Source organism: Helianthus annuus, chromosome 5 (genome assembly GCF_002127325.2).
Source record: "Helianthus annuus cultivar XRQ/B chromosome 5, HanXRQr2.0-SUNRISE, whole genome shotgun sequence".
NCBI lineage: Eukaryota > Viridiplantae > Streptophyta > Magnoliopsida > Asterales > Asteraceae > Helianthus > Helianthus annuus.
In genome coordinates this window covers 461,589-481,972 of record NC_035437.2, presented here as the reverse complement: position 1 = coordinate 481,972, position 20,384 = coordinate 461,589, and the positions used below count along the sequence as shown (strand labels likewise).

The 20,384-nt window shown below is 37.6% G+C and overlaps 1 protein-coding gene across 1 annotated transcript; it reads left to right on the top strand.

Annotated features, from left to right (window-relative positions):
- The first annotated feature begins 8,160 nt into the window (after positions 1–8,160).
- Positions 8,161–9,780, top strand: LOC110939531. The gene is made up of 2 exons (XM_022181090.1): positions 8,161–8,703; positions 8,932–9,780. Exons 1-2 carry the CDS (start codon positions 8,161–8,163, stop codon positions 9,778–9,780), a joined length of 1,392 nt encoding a protein of 463 aa, XP_022036782.1.
- Positions 9,781–20,384: the final 10,604 nt, after the last annotated feature.

Genomic DNA, 20,384 nt, shown 5'->3' with positions numbered 1-20,384 from the left:
CTCCCAATAAATGACAAAGTGCAATACTTCAACTCATTTATCGTATTAACGACAAACGACAAAGTATAATACTTCAACTCATTTATCGAATTATCGACAAACGACAAAGTATAATGCTTCAACTCATTTATCGAATTATCGACAAACGACAAAGCATAACCCAATGTGGGCGGCACTTAGACATTCTTTGGATATATTGATTGCTCAGAAAATGAATCGTAATAGCGATCGAGTTATTACCCTGTTATTGTGGCAGAATTTCGAGATTAGGTGGGTTTTTGTAGTATTTCGACGATATCTCGTTGCCTGAATCGAATTTGCTTGTCGAACCAACGCAGGAAATCAAGTGCCAAACTCCTCTATTTATACTGAAAAAACGGCGCGCTCGCGTGTCACGACAGGGAAACCTGGTCCTGGCGCGTGGCGCGAGAGGTCACTTTTAATATGAGGTAGCCACGCGTCTCAGTAGCTTAGGTGAGTCGACGGTTTGTTGAAATTCAATTTCTATCGAAAACAGTTTGGATAATACTAACTAGGAAATACCCCCCCTGAGTTTTAGGGGCCCTGATCCTGATTCCGATTGTTCTGAAAATTTTAGGGGTCATGCAGTATCACTTGGGGGTCTCAATTAGGGTTTCCTATTGGACAAAATATAATAAGAAATAATAGTTTTGGTGAGAGTTGTTACATCCTCCCCACCTTAATAAAAATCTCGTCCTCGAGATTTGAACTATGATATTTTCTTGGGGTTATGTTTCTTCTTTTAATTAAGAGGAATAATATAGCGTGGAATGGAATCAAATGATATTTTGAGGGGTATGAAAATTTAAAATTTAAAAATGATTTATAGAAACAATTGGATTTAATATTCGAAATGAACTTACTTTGATCAATTGAGGGAGATTCTGAATGGATAGATATTTATTTGTGAATGGAAGTATGGAAAATGATTTGTTAATGATTATCCGAAAATCAATATCGTTTACTTAAATGGTACTGGACAACAGGATTTAGTGTATTGTAATCTGAGTACATAATTGTACCAAGAATATGATAAATCAAACGAATGACTCATGAATAGGGTTTAACATAGGTTACAGCTCTATTCGGATGCTACAAAGTGTTTGTAATAATTGAAAGAATTCAATAATGATGACCGAATAAATTCACCGTTTTTGAAATTGTGAGTTTCAAGGAAGCGAATCTAGATATTTCAAAAGATGAAATGTTCAAACGAATGAGATGAAATGGTATAGTTTTTCAAGGTGATTGGGTTCAAGCCAAAAGATATATGATCTATAGATTCTTAAAATGAATGTGAAGAACTTTTTGGAATTAGTAAAATTCTTTGTCAGAAGAAAACTTACCTTGATTGGTACCTAAGGAAAATTTAAGATTGACCGGTTCAAAATGAAATGAAAACATGAAAATGATTTGGCAAATATTGAATTATGATATGAGAAAATCAATGTGTTGCGATGGGTGATTTGTAAGAATACATGAAAAGATAATAAAGTTGGAGTATTTTTGGCTTAATACAAAAATTGTATTCAGATGATTTTAATCAAAATGTTTGATTTAAAGATAGGTGATATTTTGATTTACTAAATACCTTTTCCTTTTATGTTATCATAAAGTAGAATAATACATAAATATAGATAGGTTTAAAATATCAAAATCCGTAATAATAATATATGTTTTATAAATAGGTTTACCCAATATCGTAGAACTCATGATTATTATTTTTAAAATCAAGTATGTTTACTATAAGATTAGGGTATCATGAAAGTAGAATAATAAATGTTTATTTTAATATCGAGCATACTTAAATATTGGCTTGCGTAAAGGACATTTGATATTTTAATATGTACATATTATAAAGGAATATTTCTATAAGTATTTAATAGTTGTGAAATATTAATTAAGATGATCATTTATTTATAATATGTTTTGTTCATGAATGCTTAGACAATTATTTAGATAATTTTGTTCGTCCCTTTAATTATTTTTATGAAAATATATTTTCTCTTTACAGTACGAAGTATATATATTTCTATATATAATATAAAAATATGTAATTGAAATTTACTAACTAAGTATGATGACTTAATTTATATATAGTAAATAGTTATTATCATGGTTGGATATTGGTTAGTGCTGCCTTGTTTAAGCATAGGTGATCAGTCCATGCCTAACTAAGGCTAGGCTATCCAATACCCGTCTTTGACAATAACCCTAGTATTTTAAAATAATACTAACATTATCACTATTAATATTAGTACCAATAATAAAATTAATATGAATTACCAATAATAAATAACTAAATAAAACTAAAATGAGAGTATACCTCAAACATAATTTTATATGTAAAATATAAATTCTGCACCTCAATGGTTTTAACAAGAATTTTAAATATAGTAATACTATATTATAAATTAGGTAATTACTTATGTAAGTTTCCATATAAAATAAATAAAATTTATATTTTAAATTTATATAATGTTTTTCGATCAATGATGATAATAAATATCACGAAAGGCTCGATTGATGCTGTAAGAACTATTTAAGAGATACACGGAAATAGGACATGAAATGGGGTATCCTTATCTTAGCACATAATTGTGTTTAAGATTGTTTGTATAGAACAAAGCTGATTCAAAATAAGTAAATAACTAAATAATTAATCCGAGATTAGCGCAAGCTTCTGATTTTGTGAAAACGTCACCACAAGGTGATCGTGATTTAAAGAAAATGATTTAATGAAGTTGAAGACCAACAAGCATGTTATAGTTCAAGAAAATTGAAATGCTTGTTGGGATTATTTTGAATATGATGGTTGCAATTCATCATATGGGACTTTGAATGGAATATGTATTGCGAGCAAGTTAACTGATTTTGAATAAACCGAGTTTGAATAAGAAAGTTTGACATGATCACAATAAAACCATGTATACCTTTCAAAAGAAACTCGAGTTTTTCGAGAAACTCATTGCTTCGATATTAGAGAGTTATTGCTTTGTAAAAACGCGGTTTACAATGCAAAGATCAAGTATAGTGAAATGATATTTGAACTTTTGATAAAACAAAAAATTGGAATGTTGCCCTCCTATGGTTTTCATAACTCAAATGAACCATATGCGCAACAAACAGTGCATGTGTAACGTGTGGATTTACCAAGAAATGAAATAGATCAATATTTGCTACTATGAAAGAAATCCTCATGGTATGATTACCATTAAAAGAAGTGGAAAACACGAAAGTCAACTCTTTATAGGCAGAAGTCAGAATTGCAACGAAAGAAATATAAGAACTTCTTATCTGGAATTTCGTGTAATAACTATTGTTAAATGACATTATCAGAGAATGCCGAATGAAGTGAAATGAAATAGGGAATTTGCAAAACTATATGACTTCTTTTGTAGTGCTAATAATTATGACTCAGGTTAGACTATGCACCGATGTTTGTGAAATATTGTTCCAACGTACCTTAGCAAGATTTTGATTGTTTTGTAAGATCATGTGGCAAAATACCGCTTTTTGATTAGTAGTACTTTTACCGACGGAATTAATATTGGTGTCATCGTGCCTAATTTATATTTTTCAAAGGTCTTGCCTTGGAAGTTGTGTGTGATAAACTTTGACGTCTGTGGACGTATAATTTTTAAGTTTCATGTATTTTCTTGTGCATTAGCACAACTTGACATGCTTCTTACTTGCGTTCACAATTTATGGCGTTAATAATTTATGGTAACGTTTTGGTAATTCTTATATTTTTGATGGTGTCCCAACTTAATGGGTTTCCATTTATTATTGTTGCTCGAGTTACGAGGTAGATGATCAAACAAAATAATGTTTGATATCGATATAGGTAAGAGATTCTTGATAAAGGAATCTTGATTTATTATTGACACATATACTTGTGCTTTATCCTTAATTATCAATTGTTATAGCTTTTGAAATTTCTTATAGATATACATATCTATATAATCATATATTTCACATGCTGTAATATACATACCCTTTATAAGGTTAATGTATTTAACAGATTCATATTTTCAAGGACCAGTCAGAAATCTGGTTAAGATATTATTTAGGGAAATCTTGTCACTTGTTTGACATATCATATACCCCGTCTTACCCGGTACTCGCCGGAGAGGTAATCTCAGTATATCCGGACAAACTGGAGAGTCTGCTACTCTATACCCAGTTTTATCGGAGAAAATTTTCTATTTCCCATAAATAGTATCTTTTCAAGATTTTAAAGGTGTCTCTTTTATTAGGGCTTTTTATCCAGAATCAAGAAATTTGTATTCCCATAACATATCTTATTCTAGACCAAATAATATCAAGAATAAATAGCAATTAAGTGCTATTGCCTGCTAACCGTCATTCTCATGACATACCAGTATTCATTACATTATACTTATATAAGTAATTTACCTTAAAGTTTATTTTAAGGCAAAATTCTTAAGTTCAAGTCTAAATATCATTCAGAATGTTATCAGATATTTTTTTTAAGTTTCTAACTTTCCGTTTAAGCTTAGGTATTATTATAACATCTATTTGCGTAAACAAGTGGCTTAGCTTATACTAAGGCATCTTTTCTTATGTGCAAGTCTAAATGCTATCAGATGTGCTACCAGTTAAGTTAATAGCAATCTCCTAACTCTTTTATTTAAGCTTAAGTATTGTTATCACAACACTTTATAGGCTTAAAGTAGTGGCTTAGCTCTGATACCACCTTCTGTCACGACCCCCGACCCCATCCTGGCCGGAATCGGTGCCGTGAGCAGTCCAGTGGTACCGGTGATTATTTTGAAAAACATTGCAGCGGAAATTTCATCAGGACCGTGAGTTAGGAAAAATATCAGAGTTTAGAAACACCGGATTTTATTTAAAAAGATGGAATAAATTCCATGTTTTACAAAGATAGCTTTTAATAAAAACAATATTTCTTAATTTGAAAATAAGCCACTTCTTGAAGTCCTTCAGTGTCGGATCCAATCCTTACTCCAATCTATTGTAATTACCTGAAACGCGTTTTAAAAAGATTTTGTCAGCGGGAAATACTGAGTGAGTTCATTCAGTTTTTAGGAAATGACCCATAGTTATAAATTACAGCAAAAGAGCGATTACAATGGTTCATATCTTATTTTTATCTGGCTTTCTGTCACAATGGTGACAAGTCACAATGGTGACGATGGTCATACCACTATTAGGTCAATGAACTCTAATAGTGACGTTTCTCCCTAGTAGGTCAATGAACCTAACTGGGAGAAATAGTAATGTGCACAATACCCCACTAACCAATAAATCAAGATATCCACGACTTAGTCCCTGTAATTATAACACTTTGAAAATAATTTGGAGTATTGTAAAACAGTTGATAAAAAGAGAATGACTCACTAATTATCATGCAGGATTGAGTTAACAAACTTCTTGATTCTACTTTTCCCGATAATTAAGCATGTACTTTATTATTCTGGATCTTCTGATGATTTAATAGTTTGTTTGATTGTAAGGGTGTAGTTGGGAGTGTTTTTGGGGGTTTAACAGAATGGAATATGTATTGGTGTAAAACCCAAATCAAACCTTAACGAATTTCACAAAAACCGGGTTAATGATTAATATAGCTTTTACGATAACTCACGAGATCAAATTCTCCCAATAAATGACAAAGTGCAATACTTCAACTCATTTATCGTATTAACGACAGACGACAAAGTATAATACTTCAACTCATTTATCGAATTATCGACAAACGACAAAGTATAATGCTTCAACTCATTTATCGAATTATCGACAAACGACAAAGCATAACCCAATGTGGGCGGCACTTAGACATTCTTTGGATATATTGATTGCTCGGAAAATGAATCGTAATAGCGATCGAGTTATTACCCTGTTATTGTGGCAGAATTTCGAGATTAGGTGGGTTTTGTAGTATTTCGACGATATCTCGTTGCCTGAATCGAATTTGCTCGTCGAACCAACGCAGGAAATCAAGTGTCAAACTCCTCTATTTATACCGGAAAAACGGCGCGCTCGCGTGTCACGACAGGGAAACCTGGTCCTGGCGCGTGGCGCGAGAGGTCACTTTTAATATGAGGTAGCCACGCGTCTCAGTAGCTTGGGTGAGTCGACGGTTTGTTAAAATTCAATTTCTATCGAAAACAGTTTGGATAATACTAACTAGGAAATACCCCCCCTGAGTTTTAAGGGCCCTGATCCTGATTCCGATTGTTCTGAAAATTTTAGTGGTCATGCAGTATCACTTGGGGGTCTCAATTAGGGTTTCCTATTGGACAAAATATAATAAGAAATAATAGTTTTGGTGAGAGTTGTTACACTTGTACCTTATGCTTTGTTAATGATACGCACACCAAGTGTTTGATGAAATGCCTTAATAAAGATGTTAGCTTTGATAGCCATAAATTTCATGTGAATTGAATGTGCTTATGAAGCAAGTGCAAATTTTATGAAGTATTATCCATTGGTATGAGCAAACGGGTATGAGACATAAATTAAAAGTATGAATGGTTATGTATAGGTGTTAAGGAAGAGGGCTCAAGTCAAGTGAAGCAACAAGGGAACCAAGATCGAGGTACGCTACTTGTACAAATTCAGAATTTTATCATATTGTTGTTTTGTCATTTGGTATGTTAAATTGAATCAATTATAAATGGGTGTTTGTGTAGAATTTATTAAATGGATCGAGTATGATGATCTAGTACGTAATAGAAATGAATTCGTATGTTAGGACCCTTTTATGAATGGGTCAAAAGAATAGAATGCAAGAATGAAAGAAATGGTAATTAGAGAATTGCAAGTTGAAAATGTCATTGTGACTATGAATCCGCTAGATGGAAATCTTGAGTTGAAAGAAAGAATTTTAGTCCTAATGAAGTTTACTTGTTGTTGTGATGTAGGTAAATCTCAAGTTTAATGACAAGCTTCGCCCGGTCCGAACACACTTCAAGCTCGTCATGCGTTCCGCAACTTTTGTAAAGAAGACAATGTTAATATGTTTTGTTTCATTAGTTATGTCTAGTAGTTAAAAGCTTAAACTTTATCTTGTTCGTCTTTTTAAAACTTAGTCGGTCGTAAGTATTCTAGCATGATGGTTTCGTATGTGAAACCAAGGTCCTTTTGATGTAGTACATTATGTCTTTTGAAACGTAGCGTATGTTAAATGATATTTTGTTTATGAAAAACAGGGGACTACTTCTTTTACAAATGGGTCATGCCCAAATTTCATTAGAAAAGTACGTTGTTATTGAGATAATTTAAAAAGAAAATTTATGGGCGTTACAAGTTGGTATCAGAGCATAGGTTTGAGGGATTTGAGCATCGAATGCTTGAACTCAAACCGAAAGCTCGTGTGTAGTGTGTGTTCGTTCCGCGGCGCGAAGCAAGTAAGTACCCTCAAAATTTAAAATTTTGCTTTACGAATAAGTTAGTTATGGAATGTTAGGGAAATCATTACGGGATGATGTGGAGAGGTTTGGGATGAAACGGATTAGTATGGGTTAAAACGGGTCGGAAAGATGGCTGCAAATAAGAAATTTATCATAGTTTGCTGGGCGTCACCGTAAGCTACGGTGGCTACCGTAGCTTACGGTAGACACTGGGACAAAATTCTCTATCGTAAGACAGTAGCTTCATACCGTAAGGAAAAAGGTGCCACCGTAAGTTACGGTGACCACCGTAACTTACGGTGGGTACCATTTTCAGCTCATTTCAATTGTGATGCTTTGTTTGATGTTTTCTATCATACGTGGATTAATAGAATGTTATAATAAGAGTCTAAAGAATGATATTATGTATGCGTGTGGGGTTTTCAAAGGAAGTTACGTACTATTAGAATGATTATATGATGGAAAGGATGTCTGAATGCTTGAAATAAAGAATAATGTTTATGTGTAGATGACGGATACGAATGAGGATGAAGCGACGCAACAAGAACAACTGAAAACTATGATCTCGGAAGAGATTGGGAGGGCAATGCAAGCAAGTATTCCTCATTTAGCCCAAGAAGTAGAAAGTCATGTGCTGGAAGTGGTAGAAACAATGATGGCGAGTAAGATGGACGAGTTGAAGGGAATGATTGGTGAAATGCAAGGAAAGAAATGAACTCGCAAATGCACATACAAAGAATTTATGGCGTGCAACCCATTACCATTCAAAGGAGAAATTGATCCTATAGCATGTCAAAGGTGGATTGCAAGTACTGAAGCGGTGTTCATAAGGAGTCATTGTGAAAAGGAGGATCAAGTGATGGTTGCCACCGGTTTGCTACAACTCCGAGCTAAAGACTGGTGGGATGCTTATAGTAAAGAGATTGGAGAAGACAAAGTTCAAGTCTTGACATGGCAAGAGTTCAAGGAACCTTTTCTAAAGTACCACTGTCCACAATCTGCCATTGACAAGATCCGAGAAGATTTCTTACATCTTCGTCAGAAAGATGAAACCATTGATGAAATCACCAACATTTTTCTTGACAAGCTGAAATTCTGTAAAGGTATAGTAGGAACGGAAAGGATGAAGATAAACCGCTATCACGGTATGTTGAAGGCTGAATATCGGGAGTTCATAATTCCCGCTAAATGTGAAACTTTGAATGAGCTCATTGACTTGGCCCGAGATAGGGAGATTGAATTAAGAAGACAGGCAGAAAGAGGCGAAAAGAGAGTGTTTGAGAATGTTTCCAGCTCGAACTCGTCAAAGAAACCGAAATTTCAAGATCAGAGCAAGAAGGATAAGGCGAAGGGTAGCATTCCGAAATGCAAAACGTGCGGAAAGTTACACACGGGGGAGTGTTTGAAAGGGAAGAAGGGCTGTTACAATTGTGGTCAAGAGGGACATCCATACTATAGGTGTCCTAATCCTTCCAGAACGTGCTACAACTGTTTCTAACCGGGTCATATTAAGGCTGAGTGTCCCAAGCTTCAACAGAAGACTGATAAGGAAGCAAGAAAGGAGGAAGCCCCAAGAGCTAAGGGGAGGATGTTTCAGATCACGACTGAAGAGGCTAAGGACCTCCCGAATGTTGTATCAGGTATATTCTCATTGAACTTGATGCCTACGTACGTGTTATTTGATACTGGAGCTAGTAGATCGTTTGTATCAAGCGAATTAGTGTCCCACCCCTCTTTTAGAATCGAAAGAATGCATGTGCCTTTAAAAGTAGAGATAGCCGATAGTAAGAGTTATTTGTTGCACGAAGTTTGTAGAAATTGCGAAATTATCATTGAAGACGAGAAGTTTGCTATTGACCTTATTCCCATGGTATTGGGGGAATTTAAGGTTATAGTTGGCATGGATTGGCTAGCTAAACATCATGCCGAAATTCAATGTGAGAAAAAGGTGATTCATGTGCTAACACCGGGAGGAAAACGAGTAAGTATACAAGGGGAAAGGAATATTAATTCGAAGCTTTGTTCTATAGTTCAAGCATACAAGTATGTACGAAATGGAAGCAAGGCATTTCTAGCCTACGTGGTGGATACTAAGCAGAATACCCCTAAGATTGAAGAGGTTGAAGTCGTGAATGAGTTTCTTGATGTTTTTCCGGAAGATTTGCCGGGGCTTCCACCAGAACGCGAAGTGGATTTTAAGATTGAATTGTATCCCGATGCCAAACCCGTAGCCAAGGCTCCTTATAGGTTGGCCCCAACTGAAATGCGGGAGTTAATGGTACAAATACAAGAATTGCTCGACAAGGGATTTATACGCCCGAGTGTATCGCCATGGGGAGCGCCTGTTCTTTTTGTTAAATAGAAAGATGGTTCGATGCGCATGTGCATCGATTATCGAGAGTTGAATAAGCTGACGGTGAAAAACCGATACCCGTTGCCCCGAATCGATGATCTCTTCGATCAGTTACAAGGGGCAAGTTGGTTTTCAAAAATAGATTTGCGGTCCGGGTACCATCAGTTAAGGGTGCGGGATGAGGACGTGGCAAAGACGGCTTTCAGAACGCGATACGGGCATTACGAGTTCTTAGTAATGTCCTTTGGATTAACGAACGCGCCCGCCGCGTTCATGGATCTTCTGAATCGAGTTTGTCGGCCCATGTTAGACAAATTCGTTATAGTTTTTATCGATGACATCCTGGTTTATTCCCGAAGTAAAGCCGAACATGCATGCCATTTACGTGAAATTCTTGAAGTACTCCGCAAGGAGAAATCGTACGCGAAATTCTCTAAGTGTGCTTTTTGGCTTAGAGAGGTACAATTTCTCGGTCACGTGATTAATGCGGATGGTATCTTAGTAGACCCGTCAAAGGTGGAAGCCGTTATGAAATGGGTACCTCCAAAGAACCCAAGTGAAGTGAGAAGCTTTTTGGGTTTAGCAGGCTATTATAGGAGGTTTATTCAAGACTTTTCTAAATTGGCCTTGCCGTTGACCAAGTTAACCAAGAAGGATGAGAAGTTTTCATGGGGTGCAGATCAAGAAAGGGCGTTTCAAACCTTGAAAGAAAAGCTGTCGAGTTCCCCGGTACTAACCTTACCTGATGGAACGGAAGACTTGGTGGTGTTTACGGATGCTTCACACCAAGGGTTGGGATGTGTTTTGATGCAAAGGGGTAGAGTCATTGCCTATGCTTCCAGGCAATTGAAATCACACGAAAGTAATTATCCAACCCACGACTTGGAGTTAGCTGCGGTAGTGTTTGCTTTAAAGATTTGGAGGCATTATCTATACGGTACGAAAAGTGCAATTTATTCTGACCACAAAAGCCTTAAATACTTTTTCGAGCAAAAGGATTTAAACATGAGGCAACGAAGGTGGTTAGAACTTCTTAAAGATTATGATTGTGAGATCCTTTATCATCCGGGCAAGGCTAATGTAGTGGCCGATGCCCTGAGCCGAAAGGATTATCCGCCTCCAATTCAAGTAAAGTCCATGAGGATGGTAGTTACACCTCGATTCCTCGAAATGATTAAGGAAGCCCAAATTAAGTCACTAAGCGGAATGGATTCTAGAAAGGAAAGAACAAAGGGGATTGTGGATAAATTCAAAGGGAGATCCGATGGAATTAAAACCATGTATGGTCGGATATGGATACCTCGGTTTAGCGAAGCAAAAGGCGTGTTACTCGAAGAAGCTCACAAATCCTGATTCTCGGTTCATCCTGGAGCTACAAAAATGTATTTGGATTTGAAGAAAAGTTATTGGTGGCCCGGTATGAAACGTGATATCGTCAAGTATGTTGCAAAATGTTTGACGTGTTTGCAAGTGAAGGCAGAACATCAGAAACCATACGAGAGGTTGCAACCGTTAGAGATTCCGGTATGGAAATGGGAAGAAGTGACGATGGACCTAGTGACCAAGCTTCCTAAGACAAGGAAAGGTCACGATGCTATATGGGTGATCGTGGACCGCCTCACCAAGAGCGCGCACTTCTTACCCATTCGGGAAGCTTTCTCTTCTAAAAAGATGGCGGAGATCTATGTTAACGAGATAATATCACGACACGGAGTCCCTGTATCTATTGTGTCGGATCGAGATACCCGATTCACATCTCGATATTGGCAAGGTTTTCATGAGAGTATGGGTACAAAATTACATTTCAGTACCGCCTACCACCCCCAAACGGATGGTCAGTCTGAGCGAACCATTCAAACACTCATCGACATGCTGCGAGCATGTGTGATAGACTTCGGGGGAAGCTGGGATGACCACTTGCCATTAGTGGAGTTTTCATATAATAATAGCTACCATAATAGCATTCAAATGGCACCGTATGAAATGTTGTACGGAAGGAAGTGTAGAACTCCAATTTGTTGGGGAGAGGTGGGACAAAGAGAAATTGCGCCCAATGATGTAGTAGCCAAAACTAACAAAAAGATCGATCTTGTGCGAGCCCGTTTAAAAGCGGCTCAAGATCGACAAAAGGCCTACACAGATCGAAGGAGGAGACCTATCGAGTTCCAGATAGGTGATCATGTGTTATTAAAGGTTTCCCCATGGAAAGGTATAATTCGTTTCCGTAAGCGAGGAAAGCTAGGTCCCCGCTACATAGGACCTTTCAAGATTTTAGCCCGGGTTGGGAAGGTAGCATATTGGTTGGAATTACCACCAACTTTAGATGGAATACATGACACATTCCATGTGTCACAATTGAGAAAGTGTTTAACAGATGAGACGGCATACGTGCCTCTTGACGATATTGAATTGGACGAAAAATTGAATTATGTTGAAAGACCGATAGCTATCAAAGATTCCAAGGTAACCCACCTTCGGAACAAAACTATAAAGCAAGTCTTGGTGCAATGACAACATCGGAAATATGCAATTATTTGGTACGTATTAAAGTTTCGGGGACGAAACCTCTTTTAAGGGGGGTAGACTTGTAACACCCCAAAATATGCAATTTATGTGTGTTACTTAAAATGTCTAGTCATGTTATATTTAACCTAGTTAAGAATTTATACTAGTAACTTGATTAGAAGAAAGGTTACATGACAAATACACTATCTAAGTAAGTAAAGGGACTAATCTTGTTAAAAAGGATGAAAGTTTTAATTAAAACAAATAAAAAGAAAAAGGGAAAAACTCAAACACACATTCTGGTGTGTTTGTGTGGATCGATCAGAGCAAGAGGGCAAGGAGACAAACCCTAACCTCACATATTCTCAAAAATCAGAAGGAAATTAGGAGTTTTAATGGATGCATGAGCCCTAAATCGAATAATCTAAGCTTGTTCAACCCTTGGTAAGTAGGAATTTCTGATTTGAATGATTTGTAGAAAGTGGGTTTTAACCCAAACATGAAATTATGTGGATATCTCATGTAATTGAGAGTTAGGGTTTCATGGTGGTCGAAATTATTGTTGATTTCAGATTTGTTTGAATGATTTAAGTGTATTACCCAATAGTTGTGAAGAAATCATAAACATAATGCCTTCCATGTGTGACATTAGATGAAAATTGATACTTGACGTTGATTTGATATAGAGAAATTAGATGCGATAAGGTAGGATGAAAGAAAGATATGAACTTGGTTGATTCTTGTTAGACTAGAAAGTGAACAAGTAGGATCATGCTTTGAACACTTGTACCTTATGCTTTGTTAATGATACGCACACCAAGTGTTTGATGAAATGCCTTAATAAAGATGTTAGCTTTGATAGTCATAAATTTCATGTGAATTGAATGTGCTTATGAAGCAAGTGCAAATTTTATGAAGTATTATCCATTGGTATGAGCAAAAGGGTATGAGACATAAATTAAAAGTATGAATGGTTATGTATAGGTGTTAAGGAAGAGGGCTAAAGTCAAGTGAAGCAACAAGGGAACCAAGATCGAGGTACGCTACTTGTACAAATTCAGAATTGTATCATATTGTTGTTTTGCCATTTGGTATGTTAAATTGAATCAATTATAAATGGGTGTTTGTGTAGAATTTATTAAATGGATCGAGTATGATGATCTAGTACGTAATAGAATGAATTCGTATGTTAGGACCCTTTTATGAATGGGTCAAAAGAATAGAATGCAAGAATGAAAGAAATGGTAATTAGAGAATTGCAAGTTGCAAATGTCATTGTGACTATGAATCCGCTAGATGGAAATCTTGAGTTGAAAGAAAGAATTTTAGTCCTAATGAAGTTTACTTGTTGTTGTGATGTAGGTAAATGTCAAGTTTAATGACAAGCTTCGCCCGGTCCGAACACACTTCAAGCTCGTCATGCGTTCCGCAACTTTTATAAAGAAGACAATGTTAATATGTTTTGTTTCATTAGTTATGTCTAGTAGTTAAAAGCTTAAACTTTATCTTGTTCGTCTTTTTAGAACTTAGTCGGTCGTAAGTATTCTAGCATGATGGTTTCGTATGTGAAACCAAGGTCCGTTTTGATGTAGTACATTATGTCTTTTGAAACGTAGCGTATGTTAAATGATATTTTGTTTATGAAAAACAGGGGACTACTTCTTTTACAAATGGGTCATGCCGAAATTTCATTAGAAAAGTACGTTGTTATTGAGATAATTTAAAAAGAAAATTTATGGGCGTTACATCTCGTTGCGCATTCGTGCTGTGCAGAGAGAAGCTCTTAAGAAGGAAAATCTTAAGGATGAATATCTCCGTGGGATGGAGAAACAGTTGATACCCAATGAGGACGGAACATTGTGTTTCTTGGGAAGAATTTGGGTTCCCCTCTTGGGTGGTCTTAGAGACATTATTTTCGATGAAGCTCACAAGTGAAGGTACTCGATCCATCCAGGATCGGATAAGATGTACCAAGATTTAAACGATTTTTATTGGTGGCCAAGATTGAAAGGCGATGTTGCAACGTATGTTGGCAAATGTTTGACTTGTGCCAAGGTAAAGGCCGAATATCAGAAGCCTTCAGGTCTTTTTCAACAACTTGAAGTACCCATGTGGAAATGGGAGCAGATTTCAATGGATTTTATAACAAAGTTACCAAAGACACCCAGAGGTCATGATATGATTTGGGTAATCGTAGACCGTCTGACGAAATCTGCACACTTCCTACCGATCAGAGAAAAGGATAACACAGTTAAGCTAGCCAAGCTGTACCTCAGAGAGATAGTTGCACGACATGGAGTGCCTCTCTCGATCATTTCCGATAGAGACGGAAGATTTATGTCAAGGATTTGGCAATCCTTCCAAGAAGCATTTGGTTCTCAATTGAATCTGAGTACTACGTTTCACCCACAGACAGATGGCCAGAGCGAACGAACGATTCAAACGCTAGAAGATATGTTGCGAGCTTGCGTAATGGACTTGGGTGGCAGTTGGGACACTCACCTACCTTTGGTTGAGTTCTTGTACAACAACAGCTACCATGCAAGCATTCAAGCTGCACCGTTTGAAGCTCTCTACGGACGCAAGTGTCGATCACCGTTATGCTGGGCAGATGCGGGTGATAGGCAGCTTGTTGGTCCTGAATTGGTTCAAGAGACGACAGATAAGATCATACAGATCCGAGAGCGCATTAAGGCGGCTCGTGATCGACAAAAGAGCTATGCGGACCAAAGAAGGAAACCTTTGGAGTTTGAAGTGGGAGATATGGTTTTACTAAAAGTCTCACCTTGGAAAGGGGTAGCACGCTTTGGGAAGCGTGGAAAGTTAAACCCACGGTACATTGGACCGTTCAAAATCCTGGAGAGGGTTGGTCTTGTAGCTTACAAGTTGGATCTACCCGTGGAACTAAATGGTGTTCATGATACATTTCATGTATCTAATCTGAAAAAGAGTCCGACCCAAGAAAGAGTTGTCATTCCTGCCGATGAAATTCACATTGACGACACGCTCCACTTTACCAAAGAACCCGTTGAGGTTACTGATTGGAAGGTTAACAAGACACGCAGGAGTAGTGTTAAACTCGTCAAGGTTCGATGGAACGCGCGACACGGCCCAGAGTTCACTTGGGAGCGTGAGGATCGCATGAAAGCAAAATACCTGCATTTGTTCCCCAACTCCTCTGCAGCTAGTAGCAGAACTAAAATTTCAGGACGAAATTTTCTTAACATGGGGAGAGTGTGACAACTGTCAAAAATCCAGGAATCCGTACAATGTAATTAACCATGATTAGTGCTTAATGACTGTGCTGAATTACAAATAACTGCATTCTGATTACTACCTTATACTTACATGTGCATCACATATTGCATATTTTCACATCATTATTACATGCAAACCATATTGACATAAACGATGCACAAAGTACAGTTAGCACGGTTAGCGGATAACTCAGAAAAATGCTGACAGAACTCAACACATAGACAGATAGTGTTTTGAGACCCAGTGTGGGCCAGAGACTAAGTACTACACTAGTATGGTGTGTAGGGAAGTAAGTACCACAAAACTGCATTTTTAAGTGATAGTTTGAGCGCCGGAAAGTGCCTAAAACTCACCCAAAGTGCTGAATTCAGCAAAAATCAGCTTTTTAACAAGCTAGTAACATGCAATAATATGGCTAAATGGTCCTGAACGCTTTCCTAAGTGTCAGGAATTAAAAGTGTCACAAAAGGATACATAAAGAACACTAAACGGTATAGTTTGACACTTTAAAGAAATCGGTATCTAACCGAACAACCGGACACTACCCGAAACACCAAAATTACACTAGAAACATTGTTTTAATATTTCTGAGCTAGTTATGATCCCCGAGCACCCTAACACACAATATAACACATAATATGCATAAACACTAAACATCACACTTAGAATCTAACTAATATCCTTAACTATCCATCACAACCTAACCAATACCCCCCCCTTGTGTGGACGGTCACCAAGGTGGCCCCCCACCTTGACTTCATTTGATTTACCTTGATTTGTTAGAGATCTTGACTTGTACTTTGGAAGCACATTACACATTGGTTAATACTCTAAAGTTGGATTATAAAAGAACATGGAGGATTAAGATGTCATTATCTTTCACACACAACACAAACACTCTCTTCCCTCCCTTGCTCCCACTCACGGCCGAAACCAAACACCCACACCACCACCACTTTCATCCAATCTTCATCCATTTCAAGGTAATCACAAGGTGTTAGAAGCTAAGTTAAGAAGTTTAGAGCTTGTGGATCTTCAAGGACCTCTTCCATTTGCTTTTATCCATCACATTTACCATCTTCATCTTCTTGTGTTCTTCCCTAGCCCTTGTGCTAGTAGTAAGCTTCTTGTCACTTGAATTTACTTCTCATTTAGTTGGTTAAAAGATGATATGTGATGATAATCATAAAGAACACTAATGAACAAGAAGATGAACCTATAACATAAGCTTAACAACATAAGAATACATCTTGTTTAGTGTTGCTTTGCTTCTTGATGATTGATTGTTTGTGCTTATGATGTGAGACATCATATGAAACTTACTAGATTGTGATTAAACACATGATCTAGTAAGTTAAGATGATGATCTTGTGAAAGATCAAGATGATCATACTTTATGTAGACATGAACTTGAATAATAAAATATTAGCACGGAAGCTTCTAGATAGATTCATTTATATTTAGAATAGATATTTACGATACATATGGTATTGTTATCCTTTCCTAATTATGGGTTATAGTAGGGTTAGGATTCGTCCCTATATAAAGGGTCTTGTATTCTGTTTTATGATCATCAATTGAATAATACCATAAACACTTTTATGGTATCAGAGCCACGGTTTTGAGTTTTCTTTTCAATTAATTAGCGCATCTCCAGCCCTGATTAGCGCATCTGTCTGATTAGCACATCTGTTCAGCCTTAGCGCGTCTGTTCAGCCATCTGTTAGCACATCTACAGCCCTGTCTGTTAGCGCATCTGTCTTGATTAGCCTGTTGATTAGCGCATCTGTTGCCATCTGTTAGCGTATCTCCAGCCATCATCGATTATCACCGATGGACCCCACCCATGGCCCACTTCAGCCATATTGGACCCCACCTGTGGCCCACTTTAGCCATATTGGACCCATCCCGTGGCCCACTTCAGCCCGACGGCCACCTCAGCCCAAACACAGCAATCCGGCCAAGCAGGCCAACCGGCATACTTCACACAGGCCGGCCCATCCGCTCCGCCACCTTCGGGTTATAATGCACTGAACCCAGCTGATCTCCAGGCTGCCTTCTCAGCTATGAATCTCCATCAGCAACAACAGGATCCCCGTCTAATGGATACTGGAGCGGGCTCTCACGTCACCTTGGATTCAGGTATGATTTCCATTCCCAACTCGTCTCCTGTAAATACTAAAGTTCTTGTTGGCAATGGGCAATATCTACCAATACACGGGTCCGGCACTGGTTTTTACAAAATTCATAACCGTACCTACATTTTACCAAACATCCTTTATAGCCCATCCGTCATCAAAACCCTTATTTCTGTTAGACGTTTTACCCGTGATAATAGTGTGTCTATTGAATTTGACCCTTTCGGTTTCTCTGTAAAGGATCTCATGTTAGGATCGGAGGCTGTCATGATTATGTTTGTTTGTGTAATTTGAACAAATCAATAGAGATGAACAGAGTTAAAGTGCAGCGGAAATGAACAACAAACTTTGTAAACACAATCTAAAGAGAAAATAGTTTTGATAAACACATGATTTGCATTAGTCGAAAGATTATAAAGTAAATCAAAAGATTACAAAGCATGTTTACAAAGCTAAGCTCCCCCTCAGCCTGATACCTCAAGGATGGTTGCACAAGATGAAAGGATTGGACTGGATGAGAAGAACTCACTCAGTCAATCAAATGTAACAGTACAGGGTGCTGTTACATTTATAGGCAAACCAAACCACTGAGGCATCTCAGCTGACGTCACCATGAAAGCGACATCTAACAAACTAACAAACTCTATATACTGTTCCATAACAACTGACCATACAGACACTGATTGCATTCTAAACACTGATGTATAACCACTGATTCTACATTCCACTGATGTAGTCAACCACTGTTGTTTGAGCAACAATGCTTTCTTCAAAGGATGATCAGACCTTGAATAGGCAGTGCTTTAATTCTTCAGCAGTGCTTGGATTCCGTCAGTAGATTGAGCTTCAATCTTTATGCTTCTTCAGTGCTTTGACTTAACAGTAGTTTACAAGATCAACAGTTGTTGATAAGGGCAGTACTTGGAGCATATCAGATGTTGGAGCCACTGTCAAGGGGAAAGTTTAGTGTAAACTGCTGCTTATGATGAATCCACTGTTGTGAACCAGTTTTGGCTTTACATCATCTGTTCCTCTGTAGGGTTCAATCCCAACAATTTCCCCCTGGAACAGATGATGCCAAAACACTTCATTATTCAGGATCTTTATTGACTCATCAATAATTCCCTAACTTGTCCTTTGAATTGTAATTCAAAGTTCATGGAATTTGTGTCATCCTCATCCCTGCACAGTGTAAACTCAAGGAGATCTTGCAAATCTTCAACACCCAGGCCAAGTGCTGTTTCCCTTAATATATGCTTCACTTCACCATTGGACCTGAGCAAGGTCAATACGTGGATCTTTCGATCAGACATCCACTTTAGTATTTTTGAATCCAATGGGTTTCTTGGGAGAGATTTATTTGAAGAGTTTGGAGATTGTGGCCTGGTGATGACAACTTTGAGCAGTGTCTTGAGATTTAGCTGTTTCTTGTAGTTCTGCTCTAAGTGTCTCAAGAACTATCTTCATGATATATTTCTCTGAAGCTTGGTCTTCTTTTGGTATTTTTGCGTCCATCTGCTTTGTTTCCTTCTTTGATAAAGGATTGCAGCAAGTGCTGTTTGTGGTGATGGTGATGTTTTAGATGTGGCAGTGGTTGATTTAGTGGAGATGGCAGTGGTTGTGGTGTGTGTTGATGTGGTATTGGAGGCAGTTGTTTGGGTGACAGATGCTGTTAATGGTGGAGGTGTAATTGATTTTGTGGGAACAGAAGTTGTGGTTGAAGTAGTAACTGGCTTAGTTTTAGAAGCTGTGGTGGTTGATTGCTTTGTTTTTAACAGGACTCTTCTTTAATGAAGTACCAACCTCTTCTTTTTCTTTTTACAGAACTATCTTTTTCTCAACCAAAGCTCTGCTCTCATCCCTTACCCTTTTAATATTAGCAGTGGTTTTGAGACCAGCTGAATTGACTTGACTTTGAACGATCCTCATTTGTGTATCTTCATCATCTGCTTGAATTTTTCAGGGTTTCATCACCTCCCTTTTCCTTTTCTTTGACAGATGTTTCAGCAGAAGTTACTGAAAGATTTTCCTCAGAGTCATTTTCTCCCCCTTTTTGGCATCATCAACTCTTTTCTAAGATAGGTGCCGGGGTTGAAACAAATTCCACAGCTCATCTGGAGTAGGAGCAGATGATGGAGTAGCTGTTGGAGGTGGTGCAGTAGTGGATGATACCCTTTGTGCCTTTAACAACTGTTGCAGCATGTCTTTGATTTCTGCAACAGATGTATCCAGTTTATCAATTCTAGCCGTCAATTCTTAGTACCTTAGACCATCACCCAAATTAATGGGGTCATATGATTTCCAACTAGCAGTGGTTGTAACAGTGGTTGATTGAGGAAGTGTATCCCAAAAATCATCCACTGTTGCCCCTTTGTCTTGGTACTGGGGACTTCTTTCTTCATAATGAGAGACGCTTTTTAGTGAACCAGTGAAGACTGGATACATAAGAGTTCTCAGTGAAGAAATTGCCTTCAAGGAAGTCTTATTGATGAAACTACTGTCCAAGTGCAAACCAGTGGGTTCAGCACTTGTAGTAGCTGCTTCACTTGAACTACCACCAAGAGTTACTCGTAACTCAAGGGGTGTAACCTCCTCAGTTGTTGCTGGGATAACAGAGGTATAAGCATCAGACTCAGTCACTTGTTGGAGTATGCTCTCAGTGATAGGTGGTTGAGAGGAACTGATTTATGTCTGAGTTATATCCAAAGCATG